Source organism: Lithobates pipiens, unplaced genomic scaffold (genome assembly GCF_037356315.1).
Source record: "Lithobates pipiens isolate NorthernLeopardFrog02 unplaced genomic scaffold, aLitPip1_a1.2 Scaffold_19, whole genome shotgun sequence".
Taxonomy (NCBI): Eukaryota; Metazoa; Chordata; class Amphibia; order Anura; family Ranidae; genus Lithobates; species Lithobates pipiens.
The window spans coordinates 83,696,179-83,711,848 of NW_027507764.1; the positions used below are offsets into that span (position 1 = coordinate 83,696,179).

Below are 15,670 nucleotides of genomic sequence, written 5' to 3' on the forward strand. Positions count from 1 at the left end.
TCTCTATCTAAAACTAAAAAATGTTTTTGGCTTTTGAAACACTTTAATTGTAGAATCCATTTAAGAAAATATATGCCTCTGCTACAGTTTAGAGTAGACAATAGTTTTAAATGACAACGCTTCTGCTCGTCTATTTGGAATAATCTGCTATTTCTTTCATTTCTTATTCTCCAGGTGAATTTTTATTTCTCCTTTGGGGTGTGTACCTCTGTTATGCGGTACGAACTGTCCCATCTGCATTCCATGAGCCACGCTACATGGCTGTTGCTGTGCACAATGAACTGATTATGTCAGCTATCTTCCACGCTATTAGGTAAGTGACTGAAAATGACATTATCTAGAAATGTGGTTTTGTTACTTTGTGTGGAGAAATAGAAATCTATCATGTAAGGGTTTTTAAGTTTACCATACACTTTACAGTCTGACTGTACAATCCTATTTAGATCTACCAACAACTCTGTGGTGCCAGGGCCTGCTTGATTGGATAAAAATTGATTAGATAGACTACGTAAATTAGGAATCATATTACATTGGGTAAATCTAAAGTTAAATGTAGAAAAATTGTTTCAGAACCCAGATTGTTACTACATTTGGTAGCTTAATAGAGATATGTTGGAGGCATTGAAAGGGGTTTCTCTAAAACAGTAAAAAAGCCCAACCAGAGGAGATGCTGAGAAGAAACTTTGGGTTCTAGTGATCATCAATGGCTTTGGCTAATGGAAATTCACATACAAAAACAAACTTTTTGATTTCAAAAGAACACATGTTGCTGAAATGGTTACATTTCTTGAAAATGTATCGAAAAGTTGGAGTAAAACAGCAGTAGTCAGTAATTTTTGGGCATTATTAAAGTCTACCCTCCTTGTGGTAACTAAATTATATGTCACGGACTTGTACTCCTGATTGGATTTTGCCATTGGTTTCTGCTGCTCTCGATCACAGCCAGTGAGACAATCAGGAGATGGATGGGCTGGGCCGAGCCGCAGCTCCGTGTGTAGATGGACACACAGAGTCGCAGGTCAGGAGCCCGCCTGCTTGGGTGCCCTCAGAGCGCTGCTTGCTGTGGGGGCACCTAGCAGGAGGGAGGAGCCAGAAGCGCTTGCATGAAACCCGAGGAGGGCAGGTAAGTATGTTGTTATTTTAAAAAATGAAAAAAAAAAGTCTTTAATATCACTTTAAGCTGCAAAGGCAGCTGGAGGCGGTGGTGCACATGTTGCACCCTGGGCAAAAATGTAAATGCACGTATTGTGTTCAAGTGAGTGGGTCCACACCAAAACTGCTCTGCAACCATGTGCAAAGCAACTGGTTGCGGCATGGTGGTGCAGGCTTTTAGGGGTTAAAACAGGCACCGAAGAGGCAACATGCCACCTGTCATCTTCCCTCTGAAAAGTTATGCCTTTCAGGTAGCTTTTCAGAGGGGCGGCAAGGGCTGCCACAGATGTAAGTGATCTTCTGTACTTCATATGCCGCTGATGTAAACATTCCCTTTTACAGACCAAAGGATGAAAAATTAATAAGCTAAATCTTTATGCTAGCCTTGTATCTCTTTATAATTATTTATTGAGCTATCTTTCAGGTCTTTTCCCAAACAGAACAAAAAACTGTTTAATAAACTTTCACTGCAATGTAGACCTCCAATCCCTCCCCCATCCCTTTTATGAATATAGTTTATGCTGATATGATTATGGTAGGTTTTTATATTGCTAAGAAACAATCAGAAATCTCATTTAATGCTATTTTTAACTAATGAAACAGCGTTCTGAAAGATGTCCATATGCTTGTGTAATCACTGCTGCTGAAATCAGGACTAAAAAATAACAACTGTAATTTGAAATTGATTTGCTAATTATTTTCTTCGTTGCAGGTTTGTACTTGCAGCAAAACTTCAGCCAGACTGGATGTTAATGCTATTTTTTGTCCACACTCATCTGACGGTGACTGTAACAGTGGGGTTATTGTTAATACCTAAGGTAATGAAATTTAAGCCATGGAATGCATACAGCACATGTAGTATAACATACCTTCTCATTACTTCAGTTGTCACTGAAGCTGTACTGCACCTGTCCACCCCTCACCCTTTATTCTGTAATTTGGTAATCTTGGAGCATGTCTGCTACTGATAATGGAATACACATTGCAGACTCCTTCCTGAATCCTGCCTCTCACATACAAAAGTACCAAATTAAAAAGTCAGTATTAACCCCCCTGACGGTATTCCCGAGTCTGACTCGGGGTGGATTTTTTATACCAAGAGCGGTATCCCCGAGTCAGACTCGGGACTGCATCGCTGGATCCAGGAGGAGGTTTACTTACCTTCTCCCTCGGATCCAGCGTTGTCTCCCTGCTGTACGAGCGAGCCGTGTCTCGCTCGATGCATTACATCGCCGATCTCCGTGCCCTGCAAGCGTTGCGACGCACGGGCACGGAGATCGGTGCCAAATTCAAAAAGTGAAACAAACAGTAAACATACAGTATAATGTAATCTTACAGATTACATTGCTGTATGTAAATATTTCACATCCCCGTTGTCCCTAGTGGTCTGCCCAGTGTCCTGCATGCAGTTTTATATAATAAAAACTGTTCTTTATGCCTGGAAACTGGAGATTGCCCATAGCAACCAAAACTGTCACTGTACATCAAAAATTATTTTAGACCAGCTAGAAAACAGCGATAATAAATTAGAATCACTCGCAGAATTGAGCGATAGCGATTTGTGGGGAGATCCGTCATCAAATACTGAAAAGTAATGACAGTGACAATTCTGCAACTGAGCAAATTTCAGTGTTTTTGATTTGATTACATTATTGAATAATTTTTATTATTGTTATATTATTATTTGGTACAATTATTTATAATTATTTATTATATTATAATTTATGATTTAATTTTTCAAACTTTATCAAACCCGGGATGTCTGCTAGACTCTGGTTTGGACAGATTTAAGAGAGTTATTCCTAAGAATTGCAGGACTACAATATAAAACGTCAAATTTTCATGCAAAATAATGGTACCGCTTTTAGCACCTAAAATCCGAAATAATCGTACCGCCAGGGAGGTTAAAGTGGCTGTAAAGGATTTTTTTTTTTTTACCTTAAAGTGTTACTAAACCTAAAAATATTTTTTACCTTAATGCATTATTTGCATTAAGGTAAAAAAACGGTTTGAGTTTCCCTGTGCTCCACTTCCCCTGTGTGGAGAGTAAGAGAGGGGAGAAGAGATCAGCTCTGTGTACGGCTGTATATATTCTCCCCTTGCCTCCCCTTCATACAGCATTCGAGAAGCAGCAGGAGCCTTTGGCCCTTGCCCTTGTTGCCATCAATCAAATGCAGAGAAGAGGAAGTGGGGTGGGCCTAAGCGCGGCTCCATATACACACAAGTCGGGAGTGCGCAGACCACATTTCCCCCCAAAGCAAGCGGCCGGCTATGGTTTACATAAAAAGGAGGAGGAGCCAAGATCGTCCTCGGGGACCACAGAAGAGGAGGATTGGGGCCACTCTGTGCAATACCACTGCACAGAGCAGGTAAGTATAACATGTTTGTTGTTTTAATAAAAAAATTATTCTGACTTTAGTAACACTTGAATGCATTCTCTCCATTAAGGTAAAAAACTGTCTAATAACAGAAACACTTACTTAGTCCTGTATCGAACCATCACTGTGCCTGGCTTCAGTTCTTCTCTCCCTGCTCTCACAGACTAGGCTGAGAGCAGTGGGAGCGATTGGCTCCTACTGCTGTCAGTCAAATGATCAGAGAAGAGAGCAGGGGGTGGTACCACGCCATGCAGTGCGTGTTAATGGATGCACACAGCCTAGCTCAGAAGACACTGAAGAGGAGGAGCAGACAGTGCCAGCAGAGGACCCAGAAGAGTAGGTTAAGGGCCGCTCTTTGCAAAAGTATTGCACAGACCAAGTAAATATAACATGTTTGTTATATTTAAAAAAATAATAATAACCTTTACAACCATTTTAAAGTGGTATTAAAGCTTTGTTTTATTATTTAAAAAAACAAAACAAATGTGATACTTACCTGCTCTATGCAGTGGTTTCAGGTTCCCTGTTGGTGCTCCTGACTACTCCCCCATTGAGCAGTGCCTCCAGAGAAAGCTGGTTGCCATGGGGGCACCATTGGGTGCTCGCTCCCGAGCCACTGCTCTATACATTCATAAGACACATAGAGCTGCGGCTTTGCCCCCATCCTGCTGCTCTCTCCTCATTGGCTCACTGGCTGTGATTGACAGTAATTGAAGGCAATGGGCTCCCTCTGCTGTCTCAGCCAATGAGGAGGGAGAGTCCCAGGACAACCAAGTCTATCATGAACATTGCTGGATCGGAGGGAGCTTAGCTAAGGATTGGGGGGGGGTGCTGCAGAATGCATGAAAGTAAAAACATCTTAAGCCTTTAGAACCACTTTAAGAAGTCAGCCACAAATAAGATGAAAACTGCCTTGTTTATTTTAATGTGACATAGTCATAGCAAGAAGTAAAGTAAAAACAACCCCCAAGTGACCTCCGTAGCTGCAGACATTGTGGAGCAATTAATCTTCAAAGTTCACAATAGAAGCACTAATGTACTCTCAGAAGGCCAATTCACTCTGCTCCAACTCCCAGCAGAGACTCAGTAGCTAACTGTACCTTGCTTCTCCCCCCTCAGCCAACCTGTAAATATATTAGTAACTCACCTCCTCCATTATCCCTGGATATAGACAGGGAAACAATTGTATTACACAGTCACTATGTAAGGTAGGGGCTTCTGTGGATCAGGTGCCCCAGCGTTACTTGTAAAAATAAAGACACATAATTACTGCAATTCTTTCTAGCAATTCTAAGTAACTAGTTTTTTTCTAACAACTAATCCTGTAAGACAGAAAAAGCTTATAATTGTAAAATATATTATTATTACCATTATTTTTTATATTACTTATATATTTTTGTATTAATATTATTATTTTAGTTTTCACGCTCCCATAATAATCCAAGAGATGACATAGCAGCAGAAGCATATGAAGATGAGTTGGACATGGGGAGATCTGGTTCCTATTTGAACAGCAGTATCACCTCGGCATGGAGTGAGCATAGCCTGGACCCTGAGGATATACGGGTGAGTTCATTTCATGTCACATCAACGTCCTTCTGAGTTCTTAGAGTCAGGTACAGGGACCATGGCAAAGATTGTCCAAAAAACATTCCTATAATTTACAAACAATATTTTCTTTATGGTGATTAAAGGAAGGCTGTCAAATTCTTATTTCACATTTTTATATAAATATGATGTTTAAAAAATAAAAAACGTTCCTATTTTTTATAACAGTATATCGTAGCCCCATTATGAGATAATAATAATAATAGTTAGGTAAGTGGTGTAGTCACCTGAGCTCTGTGCAACGTAGTTACTAGACATGTGCGGTTAATTTCGTTCCAAACTAATATTCAGACAAATTTTTCATTATTCGGAGATTTGAATATATGCAAATACCCGAATTACAATATAAACAAATTTTACCAAATGCTCCGAAAAATTTAACGAAATTTGTCTGAATTTCAGAAATTCAGACTGAAATTCGAATTTCACATTGAACTCTAGTCGAATTCTCACATATTGCTGAACTCAAAGACTGTGTGTGTTATTAGAGTACCATTTCAAAATAATGCTGTTTTTGTTAAGCCAAAGGTAATTTAAAGTCATTGTAATCATTTGAAGATTTTTGTTTTGTTTGTTCACTTTGCTGAATTTGAATCGAAAGCAATATAACGCTTTCACTTCGACCGATTCAGAAATGCATCGATCATTTCTAATCGAAAAAAAAATGAAAATTTGAAAATTCCGAATATGAATTCGGAAAACGAATTGAACGAATCAACCGAATTTAACTAAATGAAATAAGTAGATTAACAAATCAAAACGAAACTAAAGGAAACAAATGTTTTCATCATGCACATGTCTAGTAGTTACTCAATTGTTTTTTTATAGGCTTCTAATACTGTACCATTGTAACAGGTCTAATGTGATATGGTTATCTAAACAGAAAAATTATTTCTAGTGGTCTATGGCAGCCCTAAATAGAGATTGTTTTTTAGGGAATCAAGAGGTTGAGCTTGAAGTTAGAAATTGCTTGCAGACATTGGGGTTGATTTACTAAAGCTGGAGAGTGCAAAACCAATCAGCTTCCAGTTTTTTTTTTTTCAAACCTTAATTGAACAACCTGAGGTTAGAAGCTCATTGGCTACCATGCACAGCTGCACCAGATTTTGCACTCTCCAATTTTAGTAAATAAACTCCATTGCATTCTGTCATGTATTTATGGTACATCATGGTAGTCAATATTCCCCCCAGTGCAGGTCTATTTTACAGGTGGCACCTAAGTATGATAATGGAATGTCTTCTTCATCTATTATATATTTCATATTTGCCTGCTATGACTATATCAGAAATGTTTTGGACCAGGGTGGTGCTATAGAAAAAGCATATCTTGATTGCAGCAAAGCATTAGATATGATTCCACATAATTCTTGCATAAAAAAAAAAATTGTACAAACTAGGACTAAAACCTTGGATGGTGCGTAGTAGATACCCAGTTCGCTAAATTATAGCAGAGTTTGACTCTAAATGGAGTTCATTCAGAACAGAGACTAGTCCCTAGTGGTGTACTGCAAGGCTCAGTACTAGGTCCCGTTCTATTTTATCTGTTTGTAAATGATATATCTGAACTTTTTGTGTGTCATTTTACTGATGACACAAAGGTGTACAAAAAGGGTTGATATTCCATATGGTGTTTGTAACATAGAACATGATATGGCATTTCTGGAAATTGGTCAAAACAAGAAAACTACAGCTCAATCGCTAGAAGGAGGAAGAAGATCCTGATTCCTTTATATAGATCTTCAGTTATCACTAGAGGGATTACCAACAGGAGGAAGGAGGTCCTGATTCCCTTATATAGATCTCTAGTTATCACCAGAGGGATCACCAACAGGAGGAAGGAGACCCTGATTCGTTAATATAGATCTTTAGTTATCACTAGAGGAATCAAAAACAGGTGGAAGGAGGTCATGATTCCCTTATATAGTGCTTTAGTTATCACTAGAGGGATCCTAATGCCCTTATATAGATCTTTATTTATCATCAGAGGGATCACCAACAGGAGGAAGGAGACCCTGATTCTTTAATATAGATCTTAAGTTATCATTAGAGGAATCAAAAACAGGAGGAAGGAGGTGCTAATTCCCTTATGTAGACCTCTAGTTAGAGAGACCCTGATTCTTTAATATAGATCTTTGCTCATCACCAGATGGATCGCTAGCAGGAGTAAGGAGGTCCTGATTCCCTTATGTAGACCTCTAGTTATCACTAGAGGGATCAAAAACAGGAGGAAGGAGATCCTGATTCCCTTATATAGATCTTTAGTTATCACTAGAGGGATCACCAACAGGAGAAAGAATGTCTTGATTCCCCCATATAGATTTTTTGTAAGGCCTCAGATAGAATACTGTGTCCAGTTCTGGAGACTTAACTTACAAAAATGTATTGATACGATAGAAAAAGTCCAAGGATGGGCAACACAAACAATGAAAGGTCTGAGGGATAAAAACATATGAGAAGAAACTGCAAGAATGTACAGACTGAAGGACAGAAAGGAAGGTATAGGCCTGAAATCTTTGAAATACATTAAAGGTATGAGTTAGGTTCACAAGGGCAGTATTTTTTATTATTGCCCTCCTAAACCTAATTCTGCCCCTAATGTATCAAGAACATAAGGAAATTACTTCAAAATAGCAGGGACGTTCAAAACTATCTTTAGAAAGTAATATTTTACAAAAAGGGTTGTTAAAGTTTGAAGCCGCCTTCCAGCAGAGATACTGGGGTTAATTTACTAAAACTGGAGGGTGCAAAATCTGGTGCTGCTGTGCATGGTAGCCAATCAGCTTCTAACTTCAGCTTGTTCAATTAAGCTTTGACAAAAATAAACCTTGAAGCTGATTGGTTACTATACAGAGCTGCACCAGATTTTGCACTTTCCAGTTCCAGGTCATAGAGCCCGTGGTTTTCATGCACAATGGCCAGTATAATGAATTCCCACTGGTTTTGTCTTATGTTGATACAAGTTAGTCTGGTTTTTCATTGCAGACACCTGATGACCAGTGGCGATCTAGCAGCAATGGCTATGGGGCCAATGTTGGGATCAGACAAATTCATGTGAGCAGAGAATGTGCTTTTGTATCACCTAGCACAATCAGCACAATCAAGCTCCAAAGGCTAATCAATTAATGATAATCTGTATCATTAATAACTATGCACTCAGTGTTGTTTTAGAGCACATGTTTGTGGTCATGCTTCTTGTTCCTAATTGTGAATGTATTTATCAAATTAACAACACTGATACCTATATATACACTGAATGATGTGTGCAGTAATGCATGTATAAAAAATAACTGACACACTGGATGAGTATTAAACTGCACTTGATATGAAATTTAAAAAGGGCATTGTCCAGAATTTTTTTTATATAATAAACTAAATATAACACACTGCTAAGACACCCCTATTTTGTGAAAGGTCCTGTTTATAATCAGTGTGTGAAAGGAAATAGGCATTCTGAAAATGGTGGTGTGGCTGTATTAGGGCAGTATTTTGGAAGGCTGGAGTAAACTTAAGGGGCCAGTCCACTCAAAATTGATATTTAATTTGCAGCGGAGAGTTTAATCCCCCATCAGCCTTATGTCTACATTTGAGTTCTTCATTCTGTTATAAGGTGGGATCAGAAGTGAGTAGTATAAGTCACTACTTTGATTTATGTGTACATTTCAGATTAAGCTATTGATCTCTGTGAACAACAAACTTTGTCAATAGGAAACAAGGAGAACTAAAAAAACACATTAAAAGTACCCTAAACCCTTCTATGCATTAAGATAAAAAAAGCCTTCTGTGTGCAGCAGCCTCCTTCGCCCCTCCCCCCAGTACTTATTTGAGCTCCATATCTGTCCGGGGATGTCCACAAGTGTCTCAGCCATACGGGAATCTCCCTCATGATTGGCTGAGACACAGCAGTGGCGCCATTGGCTCCCACTGCTGTCAGTTAGCCAATCAGGAGAGAGAGGGGGCAGGGTCAAACCGCATGTCTAAATGGACACAGGGAGCTTGGCTTGGCTTGGGTTCCCCCTTAGCACGCTGCTAAACATTACCCCTTGCATGGCAAAGCAACTGGTTCACATTAATGTTGACTCCACAGACCCACATATCTGCCTTCCTCTTGCTCCCTTGCCAGTTCAGTCAGCTGCCAGAAGTCAAAGAGTCAAAGAAAAATCAAGTGTAAGCTACAAATTGCTAGAGTTTTATCCCACAGGGGACTGTGGAATCCCCATGTGACAATGCCCTTACATATCACACAGTACCAGATATTTCTTTACAAAGCTAAAACTTTTTTTGCTTTGGGTAAAGTATGGAATGGTTCCTTTTGTTGCCTGTGTGCCATCTGGGATATTTCACTTCACCTTACATGCCAGAGACACAGCTGTGTAGGATGAAACATCTCCAAAGTGAGAATAAAGTCCCTCATTGGCTCCAAAGCAGTTGACCCACTGGAAGATTTCCCATTGCCTGTTCCAGCAACAACTCCAAAATTTTACATTTCCCATCAATTTTTGTAACAGAGATAATGGTCACCAGAATAGACTGCGGGGAAGAATCTTCCAAGCTGGGACCTTCCAACTACAGACCATAGGCAGCAATAAAAATCCTGATAGAAGATTTAGCATGTCCATACTCTACACAAATATGAAATAAAAATGTTTTGGATTTACATACATTTTTATCTATCACCTAGTTACTAAGAAAACTATCACCTAAACTATTGGACAGTATAAAAAGCATACAGTTGCCACATTGTTCAGTGTCAAAAATTCAGTCAGTTTAGTGTATTAATTCATATTTCATGTGGGCATTTATAAGTATATTGTTACACATGTAATACATTTTTAATTCTTATAATGATAATAATATATTTTTTATTACATTTTTAATACTGTTTGTGTTTACAAATTCTAGGATGAACTGAAGAAACTGTATACTCAGTTGGAGATCTACAAAAGGAAAAAGATGATTGCAAATAATCCTCATCTTCAAAAAAAGAGGTGTTCTAAGAAAGGTTTGGGGCGATCAATTATGAGAAGAATAACAGAGATCCCTGAATCTGTTAGCCGGCAGTGTTCTAAAGAAGACAAAGAAGGTGGAGATCACAGTAACCCAAAAAACACCAGTAAGAAGAGTCACCAGGATTCAAATGCTCACAATGCAAAATTAAAGGAAGACTCCACAAAACACCGGCCTTTTTCGCTGAAAAAGTCCCATAGCACCTACGATCATTTGAGAGGGCAAGATGACAAACCTAATGGAATTTCCACAGAAAAGATTGATGTGTCTGAAAATTCAATACGGAATTCTGTGAATGGGAAAAAACTTGGTCACAGGGAGGCTGAAGAACTAGAAGCCATTTCTGCTGAATCAGTGCCCTTGGTCTGCAAGTCTGCAAGTGCCCATAATCTCACTCTAGATAAGAAACCATTGCATCCAAGTTTATCTGTCTTGCAAAAATCACTTAGCGCAATTGCAAACTCTAAGGATAAAAGCTTAGGATTAGGTGAAAAAACTAAAAGCTTGGAAGACTCTGAAAAATATAAAAGAATTGATTCTAATGACAAAGAGGTTCAAAGAGGCATGTCTTGTCCTGACAAAGAGGAGAACATAGATCAGCAGCAGCCAAGAACATCAAGCCCTATTGAGGAAATCCAAAAAAGTCACAAGCCTGGAATAATGAAGCAACAGGCAATGAATTTGACATTGGGGGATGCTGATAAAGCATTAGGTGCTCTAGGATTTAAAGACAAATTTGATATCGAAGAAGTGTGTCCTTGGGAAATGTACGATCTTACACCCACTGCTGTGCCTTCTGAAAATAAAGTACAAAAGCATGTCTCCATTGCTCCTTTAGACTCTGAAAAGAATCACACATCCCGCTCCAAAAGCAAATCTCACAGTCGAACTAAGACAACAGAACAAGGACATCATCAATCAAAACAGAAGAGCTCAGGAAAATCTGATCTAAATACAAAGGATAGCCAAGAACTGGCTTTGAAAGATGAAAGTTCCAAAAAACATCATCCTGGTGATGGCGGAATAGCAGAGCAAGAAGCACCAATGAAACAAATATCTGCTAGTTCACAAGATAAAGAACACAAAAAGAATCTCCCTATCATTGAAGGCATATTACCACCTCTAGATGGCCATATTAATTCCAATAACAATTTGCCACAACCCTTAGCTCTTCAGGCAGAGATATGCCCATGGGATTTTGAACCCCAGGATGGATTAAATGTAATAAGAGGTAAATATTCACCTACCAGCCCTGGTTTGAGTCCTTCATCTCCATCCAGAGAGATGCCAACATCTCCTTCAAAAAAGAGGGTACTGGCCATGCCAGCAAAAAATTCTGCAACATCTTCAAAAAAAGATGAAAATATTGAAAAAGATAAAGGTCGAAATAGAGGTCATGAAAAAGAATTAGATCCAAAAAGCTCAAATGTTAAAATGGACAAATCTAAAAGTGCAGAGGTTTGCTCAGCAGTTGGAGACCACATGTTAGCTGTTCCAGTTAACAAAGGTAAAAGTACCTCAAACCAACATGGCATAGACAAGTGCAAATTAGTCGAGGTATGTCCTTGGGAAAATCTTTCTACTTCACAATCAGAACAAGATACAGAAGCCACTGACAGTAAACACAACAAAACAATGCAAAAAACAAATATGGTGGACATCTGTCCATGGGACTATCATGGCAATGATGACAAATAAAGATAAATGAACAGCAGCTGAACGTGATACTTTAAACATTAGAAAGAAATTGAACTTTTGGTTCGGCTTATTTAATCCTGATAACACTGCTAACTTAATGCATCCCAAAAAGATACATTTTATAAAATGACTGGTCTCGTTTTCTTATTAGTGTATATGTTTCCTGTACACAGTTGTGTCCCATGTTAAAGCATTCCAGATTGTATAATATTTGCAAATAACTGATATATTGTGACACAAAACATTTATGCAAATTTACAGATATTGTATTGATATTGCAACCAAAATACCTGCTATACATTTTGTTTATAGAGTTTCTGTAACTTTTCACTTGGCTTTGAAAGCCACATATTGTACAAGAACTATTTTTTTGTTTGACGTGGTTTATATTGTGATTTGATTTATTTTTTTGTTCACCTCAATATAATATTCAGTACTCTAGTTTGATACTGTTTTAATCAGGGTTTCTTATTTTTAACAAAAGGAATGTTACAGTATCTGTTTGGCTTATATATAATATATATTTAGTGCTTATAGCCTTAGATTTAGTAGAAATCAACTGGTCCTACCTAAATATGAGTATGTGTAACTCAGAGGACAAGTTACTTATTGCCTATGGTTTCTTTAAGAGTCCATGAAAAGAAAGTATCAGTATTTTCATGTAACTGTGGTAATTTGTCAGGGATGGACTTCACACCCATTAAAAAACCCTTTACCTGTTTTTTTAAGCTTTCACATCTTTGTAAAAAAAAAAAGTGAATGTTTAACTGTAATTATTTTACCTCTGAATCACATCTTTATTATCATTGGTAGAATAATAAGAGAGATTGGAAAGAATAATACAAAAATATAACGGAAAAAATAAAAGTGGTATAAAAAGTGCCTGCCCTTTTACAGTTTTGACTAGACCACTGAAAAGTAGGGAATCTTCACTGAATTTAAATATGTTACACTTTGATATTTTGAAAAATGAATTCATAAGCACAGGGAGACCTACAAAATGCAAATGTTCTAATGGTAATTGCACTTTAATTGTCATTGAGATAGCTTTAAGTTCTACCATGACCCATGTAATATCCAACCTTAGTTACTTGTCTTTGGGCAAGACCATGCTTGCTTTTGCAAAGCCACATCCATCCAAACCTCATCACTCCCTTAGGAAGATAGAGACAGGTCAGATGAATACGTTAAATATTCCCCCGAAATTTTAACTCAGTCCATACCCAAAAGTAATATGTTTGGGTATGCACTTGCATATGGTCTACTATGAGAATATTTATTTCACGTGGATTCGCCCCTCAAATCCTCATATGTTATATATATATATATATATATATATATATATATATATATATATATATATATATATATATATATATATATATATATATATATATATATATATATATATATATATATATATATATATATATATATATATATATATATATATATATATATATATAGTTTTTGGATCTATACATGGACTTCTTTTTAGGCATATCCAAAACTAAGAAAACACCTGTGTGTAAAGTACCAGCAGCTTTAAAGTGTATGCGTTGTAAGCAGTTTTTTTCTGTTAACTATCTAAAACAGTATTTTTTTATTTTTTTTATTACAGTGTACAATAGCACAAACAGCACAAAAAAGTAAGGCATGCAGGACAAGATGGGTTATTGACAACGTTTCTCTGTGTTCTTTGCATACTTGATGCGTGCAAGTAACAAGCAGCTTACTATGATACAAATTCTGTTGGTCAATATTTTGATGTTCAAAGGAACCATTACAGAATTATTTAGACATAATGAGATCAGCTAGGCCATTCCAAACTCTTGCTGATAGATTAGTGGTCTACATTGCAAGCTTAATCAACAGAGCAATATTTTTGCAGTAACAACCAGAACAATGATTAGTTGCTATCTATTAAAAATAATGGCACCATTTGGACTTCACTATGAATTCATATGAATAGGTTTTTGTTGATTCAAATATAGACGTATATGTCAAGAAAAGCACAAAACTTTAAATTAAAGTGGGTCCATGCCCCACAGATAGTTAAGACAATATTTTGAGGAATACTGCAAATCAACTTCCAAGAAACCTAAGCGGTCACTTGCATGTAGGGCATTTTGAAGTTACTAGATTGTTCAGTGGATTTAATAAGTTTTGGACATCCCCTTGAACCCTAAGGCAGAGGCAAGACAACCTGGTTTAACCCAATGTGTAAGTCTTTGCACAGTATTAAAAACTGGTTGTTGTTTCTTCTTTGTCCTGCAACCTTTCATCCAAATGTTGACCTACAAAGCTGATGGAGCCTGAAAGTGGGTTATTAAGGATAATGTGAGATTGTAACAAAAAAGATCTGGGAAAGTTCCAGAGTTTTGAGATTTAGCCAACTGCACAGTAGGGCTTGAACATCTACATTTGAAAGCCCACATCTGTGTACAAAATGTCAGGCCGCTGATGCAATAAATACTGTACAGTATCACACTGTGGATTCCGTGTCACTCTGTTGATTTTACTATCAAAATAAATATTTTAGATTTTTTTTTGTATAATATAAAATTCAGTATGCTTGGTGCAAGAATTCTTATTAGATATCACACTGGTCCACAAATATTCTTACAGCTGCACCTCTAGCAAATTCTGTATTACCAAATTAGGACTCCTAGAGACAATTTCAGTAATTTTCGGTGGTCCTAAAGTAGACCTGTCAGTTCCAAAGACCTGCTAAAATGGCTACACTTTCTAATTGGCCAGTGAAGTTCCCATCACCGTCATTGTAATAGGCCAACGCAGAGATATGGTGGTTGCGAGGAGATAGAGCAGCTCTCAACTTTACTAGGAAAGTCAGAAACTGCAAATTAGATTTGCATCCAGAACACTTGTGAAAATATTGGATATATGCATGCACATCTAGGTGATGATATTTTATTCATGTAGTGATGTTAGCTGTTTTTTTCTTTTTCTTCAATTGATGGGTATACTTTTGAGTTAAAGTGTATGTAAACCCAAAACCAAAAATGTTTTTTATTGCAATTTACTAGTCCTTGATGTGGTGGCTGTATTCATTTTCTTTTTTGAATTTATTGTGCTTTATTTTCACCTGGTAGTCCTGCAGATAATACACACCATGTCAGTTCTCTGCTCTATCTATGGAGGGAGTCACTGTTGTCCCCCTAGGCTGCTCTCCTGATATGCACTACAAATATGTCTGCATCTCCTCATCTGTATTACATGGGGAAAGAGGGGGGAGGCATTTAAATCTGTATTTTAAAAAAGAGAGCTATGAAGGAAGATAATCTTTGGTGCAGCTCACAGGAAGTGACAAAAACTCAGCTTTTTTGGCAAGATCAATGTATTTGCTGAAAATGTTCTTAGCTGAAAAAAAGAAAGCTACTGCAGCCACCACATCTAAGGACTTGTAAGCTGTAAACTATTGCATTTTTGTTCTTGGGTTTAGATACCCTTTAATAATTGACTCATGTTTTAAATGACAAAATGTGAAGACGTTAGGGAGATATAATATATACGGAGGTGTAATGTTCTACACTTCACAATTTTATTTTTGACTGGCTGTGATTCACAAACTCAGTATGGAATTCCTGGAAACATTGAAAACAGTTTTCTTGTATTCCAGGAATAATAAAATTGATGCTATGTAACCAATGGAAGGTTTTAATTACCTTAAATTGTGTGATCACATCCAGGGGCGGACTGACCATTGGGCCACTCGGGTACTGCCCAAGGGCCCCGAGCCACTAGGGGGCCCCATCAGGGTTGCCAGCCTCAGTAAAACCAGGGACAGTATGTAAAAATCTGAGTTTTTT

At 37.6% G+C, this 15,670-nt stretch overlaps 1 protein-coding gene across 1 annotated transcript in view; it reads left to right on the forward strand.

The window, feature by feature from the left end:
* The window catches only part of GPR158 (G protein-coupled receptor 158), a 378,250-nt gene extending 365,061 nt beyond the window's left edge, over nucleotides 1-13,189 (forward strand). The window contains exons 8-11 of the mRNA XM_077490989.1: nucleotides 175-313; nucleotides 1,865-1,970; nucleotides 4,950-5,096; nucleotides 10,038-13,189. Coding sequence (XP_077347115.1) covers nucleotides 175-313; nucleotides 1,865-1,970; nucleotides 4,950-5,096; nucleotides 10,038-11,840 — 2,195 coding nt within the window. The 3' untranslated portion in view covers nucleotides 11,841-13,189. The remainder of the gene's footprint in view (nucleotides 1-174; nucleotides 314-1,864; nucleotides 1,971-4,949; nucleotides 5,097-10,037) is intronic.
* The last annotated feature ends 2,481 nt before the right edge of the window (nucleotides 13,190-15,670 follow it).